Below are 19,770 nucleotides of genomic sequence, written 5' to 3' on the forward strand. Positions count from 1 at the left end.
TGAGTGTATGTTTGTGGTCTTCTGCTGCTTCAGCCCATCCACTTTAAGGTTCAACATGTTGTGCATTTGGAGATGCTATTCTGCACACCACTGTTGTAACACATGGTTATTTGAGTTACTGTCGCCTTCCTGTCAGTCTGGTCATTCTCCTCAAACCTCTCTAATTAACAACTTGTTTTCACCCACAGAACTGCCATTCATCAGATTATTTTGTTTTTCACAGTATTCTATGTAAACACTAGAGAGTGTTGTGCATGAAAATCCCGGGAGATCAGCAGTTTCTGAGATACTCAAACCATTCCATCTGGTACCATGGTCAAAGTCATATCACATTTCTTCTGATGTTAGGTCTGGAAAAAAAAGTGAATCTCTTGACTGACTGCATTCTATTTTGCATTGAGTTGTTGTCTTCCGATTGGTTGATTAGATGTTTGCATGAACGAACAAAGTGGTACCTGATAAAGTGGCCATGGAGTGAATGCCACTTGGTTTGCTTTGGAAGAGATGATAGTATTCAAGCTAGAGTTGCAGGGGAACGGGAACCAGAATGCCAGAACAGATGGTGGAAAGGTTGTGGAGACAGATGTTGGAGCTCAGACAGAGATAGGAATCAGAAGGTTGAGCATTCTGCAACTAATGTCCTCAGCTGCATGTATTTCAATGCCAGAAGTATCGTAGGAAAGGCAGATGAGGTCAGGGCATGGATCAACACCTGTAATTATGATACTGTAGCCATTAGTGAGACTTGGGTGCTGAGGGGCAGGACGGTCGGCTCAATGTTCCAAGGTTCTGTTGCTTTAGATGGGTCAGAGTGGGTGGATTAAAGGGGTGGGTGCCATTACTAGCCAGGGAAAATGCCACAGAATTGCTCATTCAGAACGGACTGCAGAACTCGTTTAGAGAGGCTTTATGTGTGTAACTGAGGAATAAGAAAAGTATGACCACGTTAATGGGGCTATATTATAGACCACTCAACAGTCCGTGGGATTTAGAGGAGCAAATTTGTAGAGGGATGGCAGACTGCTGCAAGAGATATAGGATTGTTATAGAAGGTAATTTTAACTTTTCACATGTTGACTGGGACTCCCATACCATAAAAGGACCAGAGGGGTCAAAGTTTGTCAAATTTGTTCAGGAAAGCTTCCTTAATCAGTACGTGGAAGTCCCATCGAGAAAGTGTGCAATTCTTGATCTGCTGTTAGGGAATGAGACAGAGCAAGTGATAGAAGATTGTGGAATGAGCTGCTAGCACAAGTGGTGCATGCAAGCTCACTTTTAGCATTTAAGAGAAGTTTGGAGAGGTACATGGATGGTCGGCTATGGTCCCAATGCAGGTTGATGGGAGTAGGCAGTGTAAATGGTTTGGCATAGACTAGTTGGGCTAAGTGGCCTGTTTCTTTGCTGTACTAATCCTTAACACAGCTGTTGTCATCAATGTTAGAGAATGCAGTTGTGATCGCCATATAACTTATTTTCATTTTCTTCGATCTTCAATATAAATGCCCCAAGCATTATCTTACAAAATTCTCATAAAAGGATATTAAGATAGATGATGGAAAGCTTGATTAACTAACTAGGTTCAAAGAAACTTCAAAGGAAGAGATGGAGAGATTGGGCTCCCCATCAGCGGTCTATCAGGAATTCAAAGTCACTTGAGCCAGGGAGGTTATGATATACCGAGACTCCTCTGATGTTAAAGTCATTTTGGCAGGAATCCGCATAAAGACCGGAAGGAAGTGGCAGGCACAGGAAGCTGTCGACAGAGCGGAGGCACGGCTGCGGCACAACATTTTGGTGGGTGGTGGGGCGGGCAGGACTGGGCAGTTTTCCCAAACCACGCAATGACAAAACCCGTGGAAAGGAGAAGCGTCAACTGGTTCAGAACGAGATAAGAGCAGAAGTGGAGGAAGAATGATACAGCAAGATGGTCGGCATGTACAAACAAGGCGCCTGGACTAGATGGGAGCATGCGGAACCTTGCAAGTTCACCTGGACAGAGCTTTGGAGAGCCGAAACATTGCACATAAGTTTCTCATCCAATCAGTCTATGACGTTGTCCCAAACCCAGCCAACCTGCACAGGTGGGGCATGGCAAACACTCCAGCATGCCAATTGTGCCATAAGAGGGGCACCTTGGAGCATATACTAAGTTGCTGCTCGAAGGTGTTGGGGGAAGGGCGATACTGCTTGCGCCATGACCAAGTCCTAAGGTCTATGGTGGTTGCAATCAGCACAGCAATTCAAGATGGCAAAAATCAGCACGCTCCCAAACAGTCCATCACCTTCATTAGAGTAGAAGAGAAGGCTCAACATTGACCTAGCTCCTCAGGAGGGTTTCTTGCCACTGCATGAGACTGGCAGGCCCAAGTCGACCTAAGGAGGCAGTTCAGGTTCCCAGAGAACATCGCAGCCACTTCGCTCCACCCGGACATGGTGTTAATATTGGAGTCTACAAAGCAGGTAGTCCTGCTGGAACTTACTGTCCCTGGGAAGACTGGATTGAAGAGGCCAATGAGCGCAAGAGAGCTAGATACACAAATCTTGTTGCAGAATGCTGGAGCAGTGGCTGTAGAGCTCGCTGTGAGCCAGTTGAAGTTGGGTGCCGGGGCTTTGCTGGCCATTCATTACAGCGGACTCTAAAACTCCTTAGAGTTAAAGGACTGCAGTGCAGAAGAGCCACCAAGAACATTCTGGAGGCTGCTGAAAAGGCCTCACGGTGACTGTGGATCCGAACGGGGGATCCGTGGATTAATGCGCCACTTGGACACAAGTCGGGGGCTAATCACCCAAGGCTGGATCGCCCGGTCGAGGTTGTCTGATGATTAAAGACCTGAAACACCCTATGACCCCGGGTTCATCACTGAAGACGTGTCCAAGTAGCACCAGAAGGAGTATTCTACAACTATGAAGGAAATTTCAGATATTGGAGCAAAGACAGCTAAAGGTATTGCCACCAGTGTGATAAAAATTCAATTTGGAGGATTGTCAATATGCTAGAAAGAAATGTGGAAACATTTTACAAGGGAGCAAATATTTCAAGAAGCTGTTTTTAAAAATTTGTTATGGATTGGAGAGCATGCCTTATTTCCTGCCATAATTTACATATTACTATTTAATTATTTATGGTGCAACTGTAACAAAAAAACAATTTCCCCCGGGACCAATAAAGTATGACTATGACTATGAAAACAGGTTGAGTGAACTCGGCCTTTTCTCCGTGGAGAGACAGAGGATGAGAGGTGACCTGATAGAGGTGTATAAGATGATGAGAAGCATTGATTGTGTGGATAGTCAGAGGCTTTTTCCCAGGGCTGAAATGTCTGCCACAAGAGGGCACAGGTTTAAGGTGCCTGGGAGTAGCTACAGAGGAGATGTCAGAGGTAGGTTTTTTACGCAGAGTGGTGAGTGCGTGGAATGGGCTGCCGGTGACGGTGGTGGAGGCAGATATGATAGGGTCTTTTAAGAGACTTTTGGATAGGTACATGGAGCTTAGAAAAATAGAGGGCTATGGTAACCCCAGTAATTTCTAAGGTAGGGACTTGTATGGCACAACTTTGTGGGCTGAAGGGTGTGTATTGTGCTGTAGGTTTTCTATGTTTCTATGTGTTTTTAAATATGGAATACCAAAACTTTTTTTTCATTCTTTCTTCTAGACAGTAAGCCATTTAACGCTGAGGAGGTTAGGACGATCATTGAATCGCTGCAAAAACCTGTAGTGTTTCTTAACATGGTTTCTGACTGGCCAGCAATGAGATGGACTATAGAAAATCTATCACAGCTGCTTAATGGAAAAGAATTAACTTTCAGAATTGGCAAAAGGAAGATGAGTAAAGGTAAGAGTATATCTGATTGGCATTGTTTCCAGAGCTGGCAATGCCTTGTTTTCTAAAACTGCTGGAGAAACTCAACAGGTCAGGCAGAATCTATGGAAACGAATAAAGACTTGACGTTTCTGGCTAAGACCTAATCATTCTCATCAAACTAATCGGAATATACTTTTGGTAAAGAGCATGGTTGTCTAGATGCATGGTTTTGTTGCTTGGGTCATGAAGCCTGTGAAGCACAGTCTGGGAAAAGCAGCATGGTAGCATAGCAGTTAGTGTAACGCTATTACAGCAGCAGCCGCCCAAGTTCCATTCTGCCACAATCTGTAAGCAGTTTGTACCTTCTCCCCATGACCACATGGGTTTCCTCCGGGTGCTCCGATTTCCTCCCACATTCCAAAGCTGTATGGATTAGTAGGTTAATTGGTCACGTGGTGTAGGAGAAATTTAGATAGGTACATGGATAGGAGGGATATGGAGTGCTATGGTCCAGGTGCACATTGATGTGCTAAGCAGAATACTAGTTCGGTATTGACCATATAACAATTACAGCACGGAAACAGGCCATCTCGGCCCTTCTAGTCCGTGCCGAACTCTTACTCTCACCTAGTCCCACCGACCTGCACTCAGCCCATAACCCTCCATTCCTTTCCTGTCCATATAGCTATCCAATTTAACTTTAAATGACAACATCGAACCTGCCTCAACCACTTTTGCTGGAAGCTCGTTCCACACAGCTACCACTCTCTGAGTAAAGAAGTTCCCCCTCATGTTACCCCTAAACTTTTGCCCTTTAACTCTCAACTCATGTCCTCTTGTTTGAATCTCCTCCAATCTCAATGGAAAAAGCCTATCCACGTCTATCTATCCTCCTCATAATTTTAAATACCTCTATCAAGTCCCCCCTCAACCTTCTACACTCCAAAGAATAAAGACCCAACTTGTTCAACCTTTCTCTGTAACTTAGGAGATGAAACCCAGGTACCATTCTAGTAAATCTTCTCTGTACTCTCTCAATTTTGTTGACATCTTTCCTATAATTCGGTGACCAGAACTGTACACAGTACTCCAAATTTGGCCTCACCAATGCCTTGTACAATTTCAACATTACATCCCAACTCCTATACTCAATGCTCTGATTAATAAAGGTCAGCATACAAAAAGCTTTCTTCACCACCCTATCCACATAAGATTCCACCTTCAGGGAACTATGCACCATTATTCCTAGATCCCTCTGTTCTACTGCATTCTTCAATGCCCTACCATTTACCATGTACATCCTATTTTGATAGTCCTACCAAAATGTAGCACCTCACATTTATCAGCATTAAACTCCATCTGCCATCTTTCAGCCCACTCTTCTAACTGGCCTAAATCTCTCTGTAAGCTTTGAAAACCTACTTCATTATCCACAACTCCACCTATCTTAGTATCATCTGCATACTTACTAATCCAATTTACCACCCCATCATCCAGATCATTAATATATATGACAAGCTACATTGGACCCAGTACAGATCCCTGAGGCACACCACTAGTCACCGGCCTCCAATCTGACAAACAGTTATCCACCACTACTCCCTGGCATCTCCCATCCAGCCACTGCTGAATCCATTTTACTACTTCAATATTAATGCCTAACGATTGAACCTTCCTAACTAATCTTCCATGTGGAACCTTGTCAGAGGCCTTACTGAAGTCCAGATAGACAACATCCACTGCTTTACCCTTGTCAACTTTCCTAGTAACCTCTTCAAAAAATTCAGTAAGATTTGTCAAACATGACTTTCCATGCACAAATCCATGTTGACTGTTCCTAATCAGACCCTAGATGGGCAGAAGGGAGAGTTTCTGTGCTAGTGTTCCTTGTTTCTATGACTCTATCACTAATTGGGCAACACGGGTGCGTTGGGCCAGAAGGGCCTGTTTCCGCAGTATATCTCTAAATTAATAAATAAAAGGCTGAGACCTTGCTGTATTGTGTCTGTTGCTGACACAGTTCATGAGCCTAAGTAATAGAGGGGGCTTTTGTATTTCCACACCAGTCCATGGTTTTGGGTGATACTCAGCCATATTGCCGTTGTGGTGCAGGTGATGACGATGTCTCTGTGATGTGTCTTGGATAATATAATTACTAGTACCAGTAATTCCTAATCTATCCTTGCCAGTTATACTTTCCAGAAATTTGTAGCTTTTTTGACCTTGGCATTGAAGTAGCCCAGGAGGCTCTTGGACACTGTAAGACATGGGTTAGATTTTTCAGCATCAGGAGTAGAACTCATCTGTATTTTCCAAGGTTGGAGTGTGTGTGTGTTCATAATAGCAATATTGGAGTATTATGAGATATTCACTTATCCCAGAGGGCTGTCTCTGAAATGATAGAAAGATCATTGTTGACGGTGAAACAGACCTGAAGAAGGTACTTTTCCCTTCTTGGATAAAGTACTCCATTATCATGTATTTTGAGCTAGCCATCTCCTGCCTCTCCAGTCTCTTTGTCTGTATTCCCAAAGAAAATTTGGCTCTCTTTGCTGCTGGATCTGTCCAAGTTGGCCCTGACCTTTATTTTAATGAGTGGAAATTGTTTTCCATTGTGGGATAGCAGTTTTTATATGGACAGTTCCAAATGAGATTAAGATGGGCAGAGAAATGACAGAAGGAATTTAATCCTGAAAAACAGAAGCTGGTGTACTTGTAGAGAGTTAATATGGCTGGGACATATACAATGAATGATGGGACTATGCTACACATATACAAATATTCTTGATGTCTGAGGTACGTAAAATTGTTTGGGAAGGTTTAAACTAATCTGGCAATGGAATGGGAACTGGAGTGATAGTGCTGAGGATGAGGTAGTTGGTTTATAAACAGAGGGGAGTGTGTTGTGAGACTACAAGACTGAAGATGTTCTATTTGTATGTGTGCAGTATATGGAATAAGGTAGATGAACTTGTAGCACAGATACAGATAGGCATGTATGACATTGTGGGCATCACTGAATCATGGCTGAAAGAAGACTGTGGCTAAGAGCTCAACGTAGGTAGAGGGATGGCATTGCTCTGTTGGTAAAAAATGAAACCAAATCATTAGAAAAAGGTGATAGAGGGTCGAAAGGTGTTGAATCAATGTGGCTAGAGCTAAGGAAGTTCAGAAGTGTGTGACATTGTTATCACTAGGGAGAAGTTCTTTAAGAAGGGAGGAAGACAGAAGAAAGGAAATTATAGGCCAGTTGCAGTGGTTGGGAGTCTATTATTAAGGATGATGTTTCAGGGTACTTGGAGACTAATGATAAAATAAGTCAAAGTCAGCATGGTTTCTATGAAGGGAAAACTTGCTTGAAAAATCTGTTAGAGTTCTTTGAAGAAGTAACAAACAGAGTGGAGAAAGGAGAAGCGGTAGATGTCATGTACTTGTATTTTCAAAAGGCATTTGATAAGGCGCCGCAGTTAGCTGCCAGTGACTAGTGGTGTTCCTCAGGGCTCAGTATTTTTTCACATTGTTCACATTTCTGCTTTTTACATTGCTTCTCAATGATTTGGATAATGGAATTGATGGCTTTGTGGCAAAGTTTGTGGATGATATGAAGAAAGGTGGAGGAGTAGGTAGTGCTGAGGAAGCAAATTGGAAGAATGGGCAAAAACGTGGCAGATAGAATACAGTATTTGGAAATGTATGATAATGCACTTTGGTAAAAGGTGCAGTAGTCCAGACTATTATCTAAATGGGGAGGCGGTCCAAACATCAGAGTTGTAGAGGGTCTTAGAAGTCCTTCTGCAAGACTCCCAGAAGGTTAATTTACAGGTTGAATCTGTGGTAGAAAAAAAAGCAAATGCAGTGTTGCATTTATTTCAAGGGGAGTAGAATATAAAAGCGAGGAGATAATGCTGAGGCTTTATAATTATCTCGTCAGGCTGCACTTGGAGTATTGTCAACAGTTTTGGGCCCCATATCTCAGAAAGGGTGTGTTATTGGAGAGAGTCCAGAGGAGGTTCACGAGGATAATTCCAGGAATGAAGGGGTTAACATTGATAAAGCTTAAGGGAATGGGGGATTCTCAGATTCCTGTAAACAATGGATTAAGTACTGACTATGTCTGTGTATTTTGTTGGTGACTGCAGTGGGTTTGAATAATGTCTCACAGCTGCTTTCTTTGGAGCAAGATAAGGATTAGAGTTCACCCAGATCCACAAAAGATACCTCCTGGCTTTTCACACTTTTTAGTTTTGACAAAAGGCAGTACCTGATGGAAATTAGACAGGACGTTCCTTTCTTAATTAAAGCATAAATTCTGTATCCAAACGGGTCCTCTGATCCCGTCAAGGTACCAGTCTCAATGGGTGAGGGGCAAAAATGCTCAGTCGGACACAAGGAGTAGCCAGAGGTAAACTACCTTGGGGCACCCGCTACTCAATTGTGTTTGATTCAAGCCGCCTGTCACTTACTCAGCCCAAAGAGACATTCCCTATGTTGGGATCCGAGTCATGGCACCAAATGTAAACGTAAATTTGCTGGATCAAATAACGACAGCACAAAAAAATCGTTACTTTTCACCCATTTATTTCTTCGAGCTCAGCTGGCGAGTGAACATCAATATAAGGAACGCTTATTCGGGCTGAGTAAGTGACAGGGGACTTGAATCGAACACAATTGAGTAGCGGGTGCCCCGAGTTAGTTTACCTGTGGCTACTCCTTTGTGTCCAACGGAGCATTTTTGCCCCTCGCCCATTGAGACTGGTACCTTGACGGGATCAGAGGACCCGTTTGGATACAGAATGTAAGGTAAGCAGTTGTCTCTTTTACATTGCTGCGGGTGACAGGGTATGGCCGGTTGAAATTTGATGATTTGGAAAAGGGGTTGCGCATGTCTCAAGATATGGCTGGTTGAAATTTGTAAATAATATGAGACTGGCAGCCCGGTAAAATTCTCACCTTGGCAGCAGAAATATGGCCGGTCGAAATTTAATGAGACAAGTTCAGGATAAAGCAGTTTTTGTGAGAATTAAAGGCTGCGGGTGACACTGGGTATTCTATATTGTCCCTAAGTTGTTCCATCGTTGGCGTCGATGAGGACCTCGACACCATAATGATGGTGTCGAGGCTAGCGCATGATTTGGATTTAAGTGAGGGAGAGTTGCGCAGTGTCAGCCTCACTCTCTCTTCCCAATTCCCATCTGGATCCAGTGGCAAGACAGGGTCTAGACGGCTGGAGATGGGACTAGGCGCAGTGGATGACCAGGTCACCTTCTGTGTCTTGTCCTGCTCTACACGTTCCACGACGCTTGCAGAGACTGCCTTCTTGACCGTTGGACCTTCCATTGGTCTCGTCCGCTCCATCCGCCGGAGTCTGTCTTCACATGCTGGGATAGACAACTCCCTTTCTCACCGAGGGTTTGGGACCCGTTGGCTAACCTCACCTGGTTTAGCCGGCTTGTCGAAGCCGTTGCCCGGGGTGTGGCCACTGTCACATGCAAACAGCTACGGGGAGCCACAGGTGAGAGCTGAGTGCCAGGTGGGGACCAAAGGGGGAGCATTGTCCCTAAGGAAAGAGTCGGGACTGGGGACCCTGGTTAGGAGAGGCGGCCACCGCTACCTGACGGATTTGACCATATCAGCTGCCTCCTGATAATATGGCCGGTTCAAATTAATTAAGGGGGAGGTAGGCTGGCTAAATTTCTCACAAGTGGCTTGTGCCTAGGCCCTTGCGTTGTGTATTTTGTGTCTATAAGCTGTTTACCTCGTTGGTTTGTCTGTGTTTCGCGTATTTGTGATTTTGGCTACTTGCTTTACTTTGTACAGCACTTTGGTCAATGTGGATTGTTTTTAAATGTGCTATATACTTGACTTGACTTGATAAATAAGAACAACTGATAAGGGCAATAATGGGACAGGCCCTTGATACAGCTATGTGTGAATGAATACCGGATAAGAAAAGGACCTCTGGATGTTAAGTGCAGCGCTAACAAAGAAACTAGGGAAACGAGCAGTAAATTTAATTTGGGAAAAGAATTGCAGTAAAAAGTGGAAATTATTGATTAAAGAATGGAAAGATAGAGCCTATACTAAATGGAATGGTACCTTACTGGCCAGCTGGAGGAATAATGCATATGATAAAAGGATAGAGGTATGTACAGCAGAAGGGACTCCCAAGAGTTGGAAGATACTGCAGGCGGAGTGCTAATGGGTAGAAGGGAGAAGAAAGAGAGATCGAGAAACAAAGAACACAGGCAAAAGCAGATATGGCAGATAGGAAGGGTTAAAATTGGCAGTGCCGCGCATGAAGATCTAGGGTCAATAGGGGATCCCGAACCCATATCTGGCATACCGACCCTGTTTAAGGACAGTGACCGCGATGAGGATTGGACACCCACCTTATCCCCCACCTTACCAGAGGCTGAATGCACCCAGTGCCTCCAAACCCAAATCCTCCCAGTACTCAGATACGGTGGCCACTTGGGTAAAACAGCAGCGGCAGGGAAGGGAAGGCTCCCTATACCCTGAGATCCAGAAAGGGAATACCAGGGATTATCCCGAGACAGGGAGGGAAGAATCAAAAAAAAACCCAGAGTTAAGGACTCCACAGAGACAATTGCCTACCCAAATGCTGCCCAGTCCACGAGCAGCCGAGGAGGGACAGCCCTCTAACTCTTGTATGCACCCTGGAAGCCTCAAGAGAAGGTAATAATAATTAATCAGGCCCCCGACAGAAAAGAAAAACCAGCACAGTTTGCTTAGTATGTCCGCAGTACTATACAAATGTGTAATGCGACCCCACAAGATTTATTTGGTCTTTGCTGCATGATTCTCTCATCTGATGACTGGCAGAAATGGAAGATACCAAACCTATTAGGAGTTACCGGCGGGAATCCATAATGAGAATGAACAGACAGACGGATTATTCAAGCCTTGGAGAAGGCTCTCCAACAACCTGTAAATATCACTAAAGTACTTGAATGCAAACCTAAGCCTGGGAAATCGGGACCAGACTATTGGGAGCGATTTATGGCCTGCTACAGCACTAATAATGGGAATCCGCTCCCCCAGTTTAATGCCCTACTGCTCAAGTGCTTAGCAACTAAGTTAGGCAAAACTAATAATATGGATTGGCCTGACAATGACTGAAATCGAATGCGACGAGCTTTGACATATTACTGGGATCCAGCTTTCGAATCCTGATCAACCCCGAAGGGAACTAACATTAAAGGGGAATATGTTCAGCAGGAAGAAGGATGCTTCCTACCGTGAGTACCACCCCTCAGGAAGAGCCCAATATAATATTGCAAGATGCTGCAATTCTAACTCCGTTTATGATGGTATAGGAAAAGGGATACTGGCTATCAGACGCTACAATCACTCTGGGTTCGAAGGCATGGAACGTACGTATTCACGTACCCAGCCACTGCTGGTGGAATTCCAGAGGACCCAGCGTGAGGTTTCATTTACAGTCACCACCAGTCTCGGGTGTAATCTAGCAGAGTGAGACTTGCTCTGTCCGTTGGAAGTCAAGATTCTATGCATGGACAAGGGTATCCCCCTGGGAAGAGCGAACAACTGACCCCCCCCCCCCCAGTGGTGGGCACTTAATTTGGACTCCACTACATTTGAACCCCCTCTGCCAGAGGCAGACCCTCATGTGACTCTGTGCTATGATCCTACTGATCATAAGATCAACTGAGGAAAACCAGTATTATACACTCCTCGAGGGACAGAAGTTCCCAGTCACGGTGATTGGAGAGATTAAAAGAAGAGAGGGCAGTGCATTACTGGCTGAAGTTCTGGATTTCCATTGGCGACAGACAGGATTGGTGGTTCCGCATACCACCTTTAGGCTTTGCCCTGAGTTCAAGCCAAATAGCCTGGTTTCCTTGCCTACAGCCTGATGAAACAAACCTCCAGCATCGCGGGAGACTGGCAAGACTTGGCCGTGGGCCAACTCTGATACTGGAAGGAGTCAAAGGTGAAGACGGGACATCTGGTAAGACTCTCTTTTAATATTGACCGAACCCAAGACGTTGTACCACATCTCTGGGCAATTCTAGGCCATGAAGTCGGTCACGCCAACTGCTCCCCCCCCCCTCCCCCGGTCTGGATCACCGTGAAAGAAGGACGGGCTCTCCCATCCCTTCCGCAATAACCCCTCAAGCCCGAGGCCAGGCAACGTTTTATGAGGATGGAAGCTCTTTTGTAGATCCAGCAGGAAAATGATGTTCTGGCTATGCGATAAGTGACAACTGTGAAGTAATTGAGCAAGTCTCCTTTGCAGCAGCTGTCTCTGCCCAGAATGCTGAGCTACTTGCTCCGACTCATGCCTGTATCCTAGCAACAGACTAAAGTGCAGTCTAACAGCGTACTCAGTTCTGATTTTGAAGAATCCACCGCAGAACCAATTCTTTGTAGAAGACCTTTAAAAAAAAAACGCAAAGTCGTAAATGAAGGTGACTTTGAAGAGGGAGTCCGCAACTGTTTGGAACAAAATAAAAAGAGCCTGAATGAGGGCTTCAGTGGAGGAGCCAAAAGTACAAGCCTAAGCTGGAATCCTCTTTGATTAACATTTCGAATTTTTAAATGAAGTGGAAAAGAAATCTCAAACAGATTAAAGTGCGGACTTTTACATAGACTCCCTTTATGCCCTGACTGCGGAACTTTGGAAATTCCTGACTTCCTCTGCCCCCCTCCCCCCCCATAAGTAATGCTACCTTTGTAAACAACTTACTCACCGCTCTACAGCTACCTCGTGTTTTGGCTATTATTAGATGTGCAGCCCATACTAGGGAATCTGATGAGATATTTAAGGGTAATGCTCGGGCTGGTGCCGCAGCAAAACAGACAGCTTTGGACCCCACACTCTTAGTCCCCTTGGGAAAACAACAAGTTCTTATTAGACAAAACCTAAGGACGGGTATGCCAGATAGGAGGGAAAATACATAAATTCCAGGGACACGCCCCTGAAGGAGAGCGTAAACTACGGTCCCAAATGGGTTGCCACCTTGAACCTCAGACCAATTTATGGGTGACCCCTGCGGGACAGGTTTGTGTTCCCTCTGTGTTCTTACCTATCTTGATAGATTATGTAAATAATTGTACACACTTGGGCAAGGAGGGAATGATGAATATCTTGGTGGCGGTGGCGCCCTAATTTCCAGCAAGCAGTTGAAAAGCGAGCCACAGCATTTAAAAAAAAACGAATGTTGGAAAGGGAATGCCTGGTGTTTCCGGAACTACCCACTTGCCTGGTGGACCTTTTTCTTGTTTACAACTTGATTTTATAGAACTACTTGGAGTACATTGTTGTAAATGTTGCTTGGTAATAGTAGATGTATTTAGCAGATAGATAAAGGCTATACCCACTACTGATAATACTGTTGTAAAAATATTATTAAGAGAAGTGATTCCCCGTTATGGATTACCTGAATCAATAAGCTTAGACAACGTAGCTCATTTTATTGCTAAGATAAATGAGAAAATCTGTGAAGAACTGGCAATAAAACAGCAATTTCACTGTGCTCACCATCCAAGAGCAGCTGGGAAAGTGGAACGAGCAAATGGAACCTTAAGGACTAAGCAAGAAACTTGGCTAACCTGGCTTAAGGTTTTACCTCTGACATTGTTCCATATGAGAATTACACACTCGACTAGAACTGGATTATCCCCAGCAGAAATCATCCGTGGAAAGCCTATGGGGGTCGGAACTGGCCTGACCTCCCCTTCCTGAAAGATGGACATGCATACCTTAGGGAAGGAGATGGGAAATATTTATGCAAGTTAACTAAAACTCCCCAAAGCTTGCATTCACAGGTATGACAGGCCAGTAGAGAAGACGACACCCAGCCTAAGGGTGACTACCCCACCATCAAGGCTGGAGATTTTGTCCTGATTAAGAACTGGGATCGTAAGAAGTTGGAACCGAGGTGGAAAGGACCGTACCAAGTGCTACTGACAATACCTACTGCAATGAAGGTGGTAGGGCAGCTCCGGTGGATACATCGAATGGACTGTAAACACGTTACTGGCAGAACTGATAAGGACTGAAAACTGTATTGGTTAATGATTATTTTAATGGCCCTAAGGGGACCTGCCCCTGTTTTGGGAGGCCCGCAGGTTAACACTTTTCTGTCCCTCTGCCATACCTACGCTAAGCAAGTAGAACGGGGAGCATGTTGGGTATGTTTTGTATCATGTTGTAGAAGCGATAATCTGTTCTGAAAAGTTATCTTTCTTTCTTTTTCAATCTTTTTATTAAATTCATAGAATGAAAACATAGCATAGCAATAATACAAGTAGTAGGAGATACATTGTTACAGTTAAAATAAATAATTGTAAGACCAAATAGTATAAACTGACAAAACTCCCAATCGTGTAGAATAGAAATGAATAATACAAAGCAAAAAAAAACTGGAAAAAAAAACATGAAAAAGAAAAAAAAACCCTATCCCAAAAAAAAACTAAACTAAACAGAATTAGTCGACTAAACTAAAGACTTGGGCAGTACTAACAACTTAAAAATGGGAAAGAAGAAAACCTTAGTGTCGACGACTCCACTCCCTTCAACCAGCAGTACAGAGAGATAAAACAAGTTTGGAAATGGTTAACTTACATCAAATGAAAATGCTGAATAAATGGCCTCCAAGTTTTTTCAAATTTAATGCAAGGGTCATAAACTGCACTTCTAATTTTTTTTCCAAATTCAAACACACCATAGTTTGTGAAAACCAATGGAATACAGTAGGAGGGTTAATCTCTTTCCAATTCAGCAAAATAGATCTTCTAGCCATTAGAGTAAGAAATGCAATCACCCTACGTGCTGAAGAGGTTAAATAACTTGAATCTATCATTGGTAATCCAAAGATAGCAGTAATTGGATGAGGTAATAAGTCTATATTCAAAACCGTTGAAATAATGACAAAAATATCTTTCCAATATTTTTCCAACAAAGGGCATGACCAAAACATGTGAGTTAAAGAAGCTATCTCGCAATGACATCTATCACATATTGGGTTAATGTAAGAGTAATAACGAGATAGTTTATCTTTGGACATATGGGCCCTGTGCACTACTTTAAACTGTATCAACTCATGTTTGGCATATATAGAGGATAAATTAACCAATTGAAGAGTTTTTTCCCATATTTCAATCGGTATAATAATCTTAAATTCTCTTTCCCAATCAGCTTTAATCTTATTGGAAACATCAGGGCATAAATTCATAATTATATATAATTGCGACAACACTTTTCTGAGAAAGATTTAAATCTAAAATTGTTTCCAAAGTGTCCATTGGGTATGGGTGTGGAAAAATAGGAGAAACAGTAATTAAGAAGTTTCTAATCTGTAAATATCTAAAAAAGTGAGATCTGGGTAAGTTATATTTATTAGAAAGTTGATCAAAAGACATGAAACAATTATCCAAAAATAAATCACGAAATCGTATTATACCTTTGGTTTTCCAATCAAAGTAAGCTTGATCCATAGTGGAAGGTTGAAAAAGGAAATTAGATAAGATAGGACTTGCTAAAATAAATTGATTAAACCCAAAAAATCTTCGAAATTGAAACCATATACGTAAAGTATGCTTAACTATTGGATTATTGATTTGTTTCTACAATTTAGAGAAAGTAAAAGGAAGCGAAGTTCCTAAAATAGAACCCAAGGAGAACCCTTGTAAAGAATTACATTCAAGATTTACCCAATGTGGATTTAAAGGTACATCCAAATCTCGTAACCAAAATTTTAAATATCGAATATTAATTGCCCAATAATAGAATCTAAAATTCGGGGGGGCAAGCCTCCCCCTCCTTTTTAGGTTTCTGTAAATACTTTTTACTTAATCTAGGATTTTTGTTCTGCCATATATATGAGGAAATTTTTGAATCTACGTTATCAAAAAAAGAGTTTGGGATAAAAATTGGAACCGATTGAAATACATATAGAAATTTGGGCAAAATAATCATCTTAATAGCATTAATTCACCCAATCAAAGACAAAGAGATTGGTGACCATTTAATAAACAAAAGCTTAATCTGATCAATTAAAGGTAAAAAATTAGCTTTAAATAAATCTTTATACCTTTTTGTAATTGTTATCCCTAAATATATAAAAGAATCAGTAACCAATTTAAATGGTAAACGTCCATAAATAGGTACCTGCTTATTTAAGGGAAATAATTCACTCTTATTAAGATTCAATTTTTAACCAGAAAAATTACTAAATTGAGCCAACAAATCTAGAATAGCAGGAATTGACTTCTCCGGGTTAGAGATGTATAGCAACAAATCATCCGCATATAGTGATAATTTATGTATTTTATTTCTGTGGGTAATACCAAAAATATTGGGCGAGTCGCGGATAGCAATTGCTAAAGGTTCAAGGGCGATATTGAGTAATAAAGGACTAAGAGGACATCCTTGCCTAGTACCACGAAAGAGCTGAAAAAAAGGAGATCTATGATTATTAGTACAAACCGAGGCTACCGGGGAGTAATATAACAATTTAATCCAAGATATAAATGTCCGACTAAAATTAAATTTCTCAAGGACATTAAATAAATAAGGCCATTCAACTCTGTCAAAGGCTTTCTCAGCATCTAATGAGATAATACATTCTGAGGTAGTAAGTAAAGGGGTATAAACAATATTCATTAACCTCCTAATATTAAAAGATGAATAACGATCTTTAATAAACCTGATTTGATCCATAGATATAATTTGAGGTAATACCTTCTCTAACCTAGTTGCTAGAATTTTTGAAAAAAGTTTTGAATCTACATTCAAAAGAGATATCGGTCTGTATGATGCACGATCAGTAGGATCTTTATTCTTTTTAAGAATTAGAGAGATAGAGGCTTCATAAAACGATTGTGGTAATTTACCTAAACTGATTGCTTCTTTGAGTATTCTAGACAACCTCGGAGAGAGAATGGAGGAAAAGAATTTTAAAAATTCCACTGTAGACCCGTCTGGTCCGGGTGCTTTTCCAGAATTCAACGATGAGATTGCAGTTATTATTTCTTCCTCTGTAATAGGAGTTTCTAATGATAAACCATCTTCCGGTGATACTTTCGGAAAATTCATCTTACCTAAAAAATCATGCATGAAATTAGAATCATGAGGAAAATCAGAGTGGTATAGAGAGGTATAAAATTCTTGAAAGGTTATGTTTATCCCAACATGATCAACTGTCAAAGTATCATCGTGTTTACGAATCTAGTAGTTTGACGTTTAACTGAATCGGATTTCAATTGATTAGCCAATAGTTTACCCGATTTATCACTATGAATATAAAAATCACTTCTTGTTCTCATTAATTGATTTTCAATCGAGTATGTTAATAATAGGCTATGTTCCAATTGAAGCTCAACTCTGTGTTTGTATAGCTCCTTACTGGGAGAAACAGCATATTTTTTATCGATTTCTTTAATTTTATCAACCAACAAGAGTATTTCATTCTTAACACGCCTTTTCAAACCAGCCAAATAGGAAATAATCTGACCTCGAATATAAGCTTTAAAAGCGTCCCAAACAGCTCCATTGGAAACTTCTTCCGTAGTATTAGTTGAAAAGAAGAAATCAACTTTGAAGGTATGAGACGTGAATTAGCTAAGATAGATTGGCAAATGACACTTAAAGGATTGACGGTGGATATGCAATGGCAAGCATTTAAAGGTTGCATGGATGAACTACAACAATTGTTCATCCCAGTTTGGCAAAAGAATAAATCAAGGAAGGTGGTGCACCCGTGGCTGACAAGAGAAATTAGGGATAGTATCAATTCCAAAGAAGAAGCATACAAATTAGCCAGAGAAAGTGGCTCACCTGAGGACTGGGAGAAATTCAGAGTTCAGCAGAGGAGGACGAAGGGCTTAATTAAGAAAGGGAAAAAAGATTATGAGAGAAAACTGGCAGGGAACATAAAAACTGACTGTAAAAGCTTTTATAGATATGTAAAAAGGAAAAGACTGGTAAAGACAAATGTAGGTCCCCTGCAGACAGAAACAGGTGAATTGATTATGGGGAGCAAGGACATGGCAGACCAATTGAATAATTACTTTGGTTCTGTCTTCACTAAGGAGGACATAAATAATCTTCCAGAAATAGTAGGGGAAAGAGGGTCCAGTGAGATGGAGGAACTGAGCGAAATACTTGTTAGTAGGGAAGTGGTGTTAGGTAAATTGAAGGGATTGAAGGCAGATAAATCCCCAGGGCCAGATGGTCTGCATCCTAGAGTGCTTAAGGAAGTAGCCCAAGAAATAGTGGATGCATTAGTGATAATTTTTCAAAACTCGTTAGATTCTGGACTAGTTCCTGAGGATTGGAGGGTGGCTAATGTAACCCCACTTTTTAAAAAAGGAGGGAGAGAGAAACCGGGGAATTATAGACCGGTTAGCCTAACGTCAGTGGTGGGGAAACTGCTGGAGTCAGTTATCAAGGATGTGATAGCAGCACATTTGGAAAGCGGTGAAATGATCGGACAAAGTCAGCATGGATTTGTGAAAGGAAAATCATGTCTGACGAATCTCATAGAATTTTTTGAGGATGTAACTAGTAGAGTGGATAGGGGAGAACCAGTGGATGTGGTATATTTGGATTTTCAAAAGGCTTTTGACAAGGTCCCACACAGGAGATTAGTGTGCAAACTTAAAGCACACAGTATTGGGGGTAAGGTATTGATGTGGATGGAGAATTGGTGAGCAGACAGGAAGCAAAGAGTGGGAATAAACGGGACCTTTTCAGAATGGCAGGTGGTGACTAGTGGGGTACCGCAAGGCTCAGTGCTGGGACCCCAGTTGTTTATAATATATATTAATGACTTGGATGAGGGAATTAAATGCAGCATCTCCAAGTTTGTGGATGACACGAAGCTGGGTGGCAGTGTTAGCTGTGAGGAGGATGCTAAGAGGATGCAGAGTGACTTGGATAGGTTGGGTGAGTGGGCAAATTCATGGCAGATGCAATTTAATGTGGATAAATGTGAAGTTATCCACTTTGGTGGCAAAAATAGGAAAACAGATTATTATCTAAATGGTGGCCGATTAGGAAAAGGGGAGGTGCAGCGAGACCTGGGTGTCATTATACACCAGTCATTGAAAGTGGGCATGCAGGTACAGCAGGCGGTGAAAAAGGCGAATGGTATGCTGGCATTTATAGCGAGAGGATTCGAGTACAGGAGCGGGGAGGTACTACTGCAGTTGTACAAGGCCTTGGTGAGACCACACCTGGAGTATTGTGTGAAGTTTTGGTCCCCTAATCTGAGGAAAGACATCCTTGCCATAGAGGGAGTACAAAGAAGGTTCACCAGATTGATTCCTGGGATGGCAGGACTTTCATATGAAGAAAGACTGGATGAACTGGGCTTGTACTCGTTGGAATTTGAAGATTGAGGGGGGATCTGATTGAAACGTATAAAATCCTAAAGGGATTGGACAGGCTAGATGCAGGAAGATTGTTCCCGATGTTGGGGAAGTCCAGAACAAGGGGTCACAGTTTGAGGATACAGGGGAAGCCTTTTAGGACCGAGATTAGGAAAAACTTCTTCACACACAGAGTGGTGAATCTGTGGAATTCTCTGCCACAGGAAACAGTTGATGCCAGTTCATTGGCTATATTTAAGAGGGAGTTAGATATGGCCCTTGTGGCTAAAGGGGTCAGGGGGTATGGAGAGAAGGCTGGGGCGGGGTTCTGAGTTGGATGATCAGCCATGATCATAATAAATGGCGGTGCAGGCTCGAAGGGCCGAATGGCCTACTCCTGCACCTATTTTCTATGTTTCTATGTTTCTATGTTAATCTGTTCCTTTGTAAAGTTGACAAAGTCCGAATCTTGAAGCAAAGTAGGGTTAAGTTGCCATTGTCTATTAGTAGAAGAAGTATCCGTTAACTTGATAGAAAGTTTCATTGGAGCATGATCCAAAATGGCGATAATATCGTAATTACAGTCAACTGCAGCTGGGATTAATCG

At 42.2% G+C, this 19,770-nt stretch overlaps 1 protein-coding gene across 6 annotated transcripts in view; it reads left to right on the forward strand.

Annotated features, from left to right (window-relative positions):
• Positions 1 to 19,770, forward strand: part of hspbap1 (hspb associated protein 1) — a 314,662-nt gene that overhangs the window by 16,061 nt on the left and 278,831 nt on the right. For 2 of the 6 annotated variants that reach the window (XM_063051317.1, XM_063051319.1), the window contains exon 2: positions 3,658 to 3,833. The exons of 3 other annotated variants lie outside the window; for them this stretch is intronic. Coding sequence is in view for 2 of the 3 variants with exons in the window: in XM_063051319.1 (XP_062907389.1) it covers positions 3,728 to 3,833 (106 nt within the window). In the remaining variant the exon portion in view is untranslated. Of the gene's footprint in view, positions 1 to 3,653; positions 3,834 to 19,770 lie in introns of all 6 variants that reach the window. One more of the 6 variants, XM_063051316.1, reaches the window with a different exon arrangement.

Source organism: Mobula hypostoma, chromosome 6 (assembly GCF_963921235.1).
Source record: "Mobula hypostoma chromosome 6, sMobHyp1.1, whole genome shotgun sequence".
NCBI lineage: Eukaryota > Metazoa > Chordata > Chondrichthyes > Myliobatiformes > Myliobatidae > Mobula > Mobula hypostoma.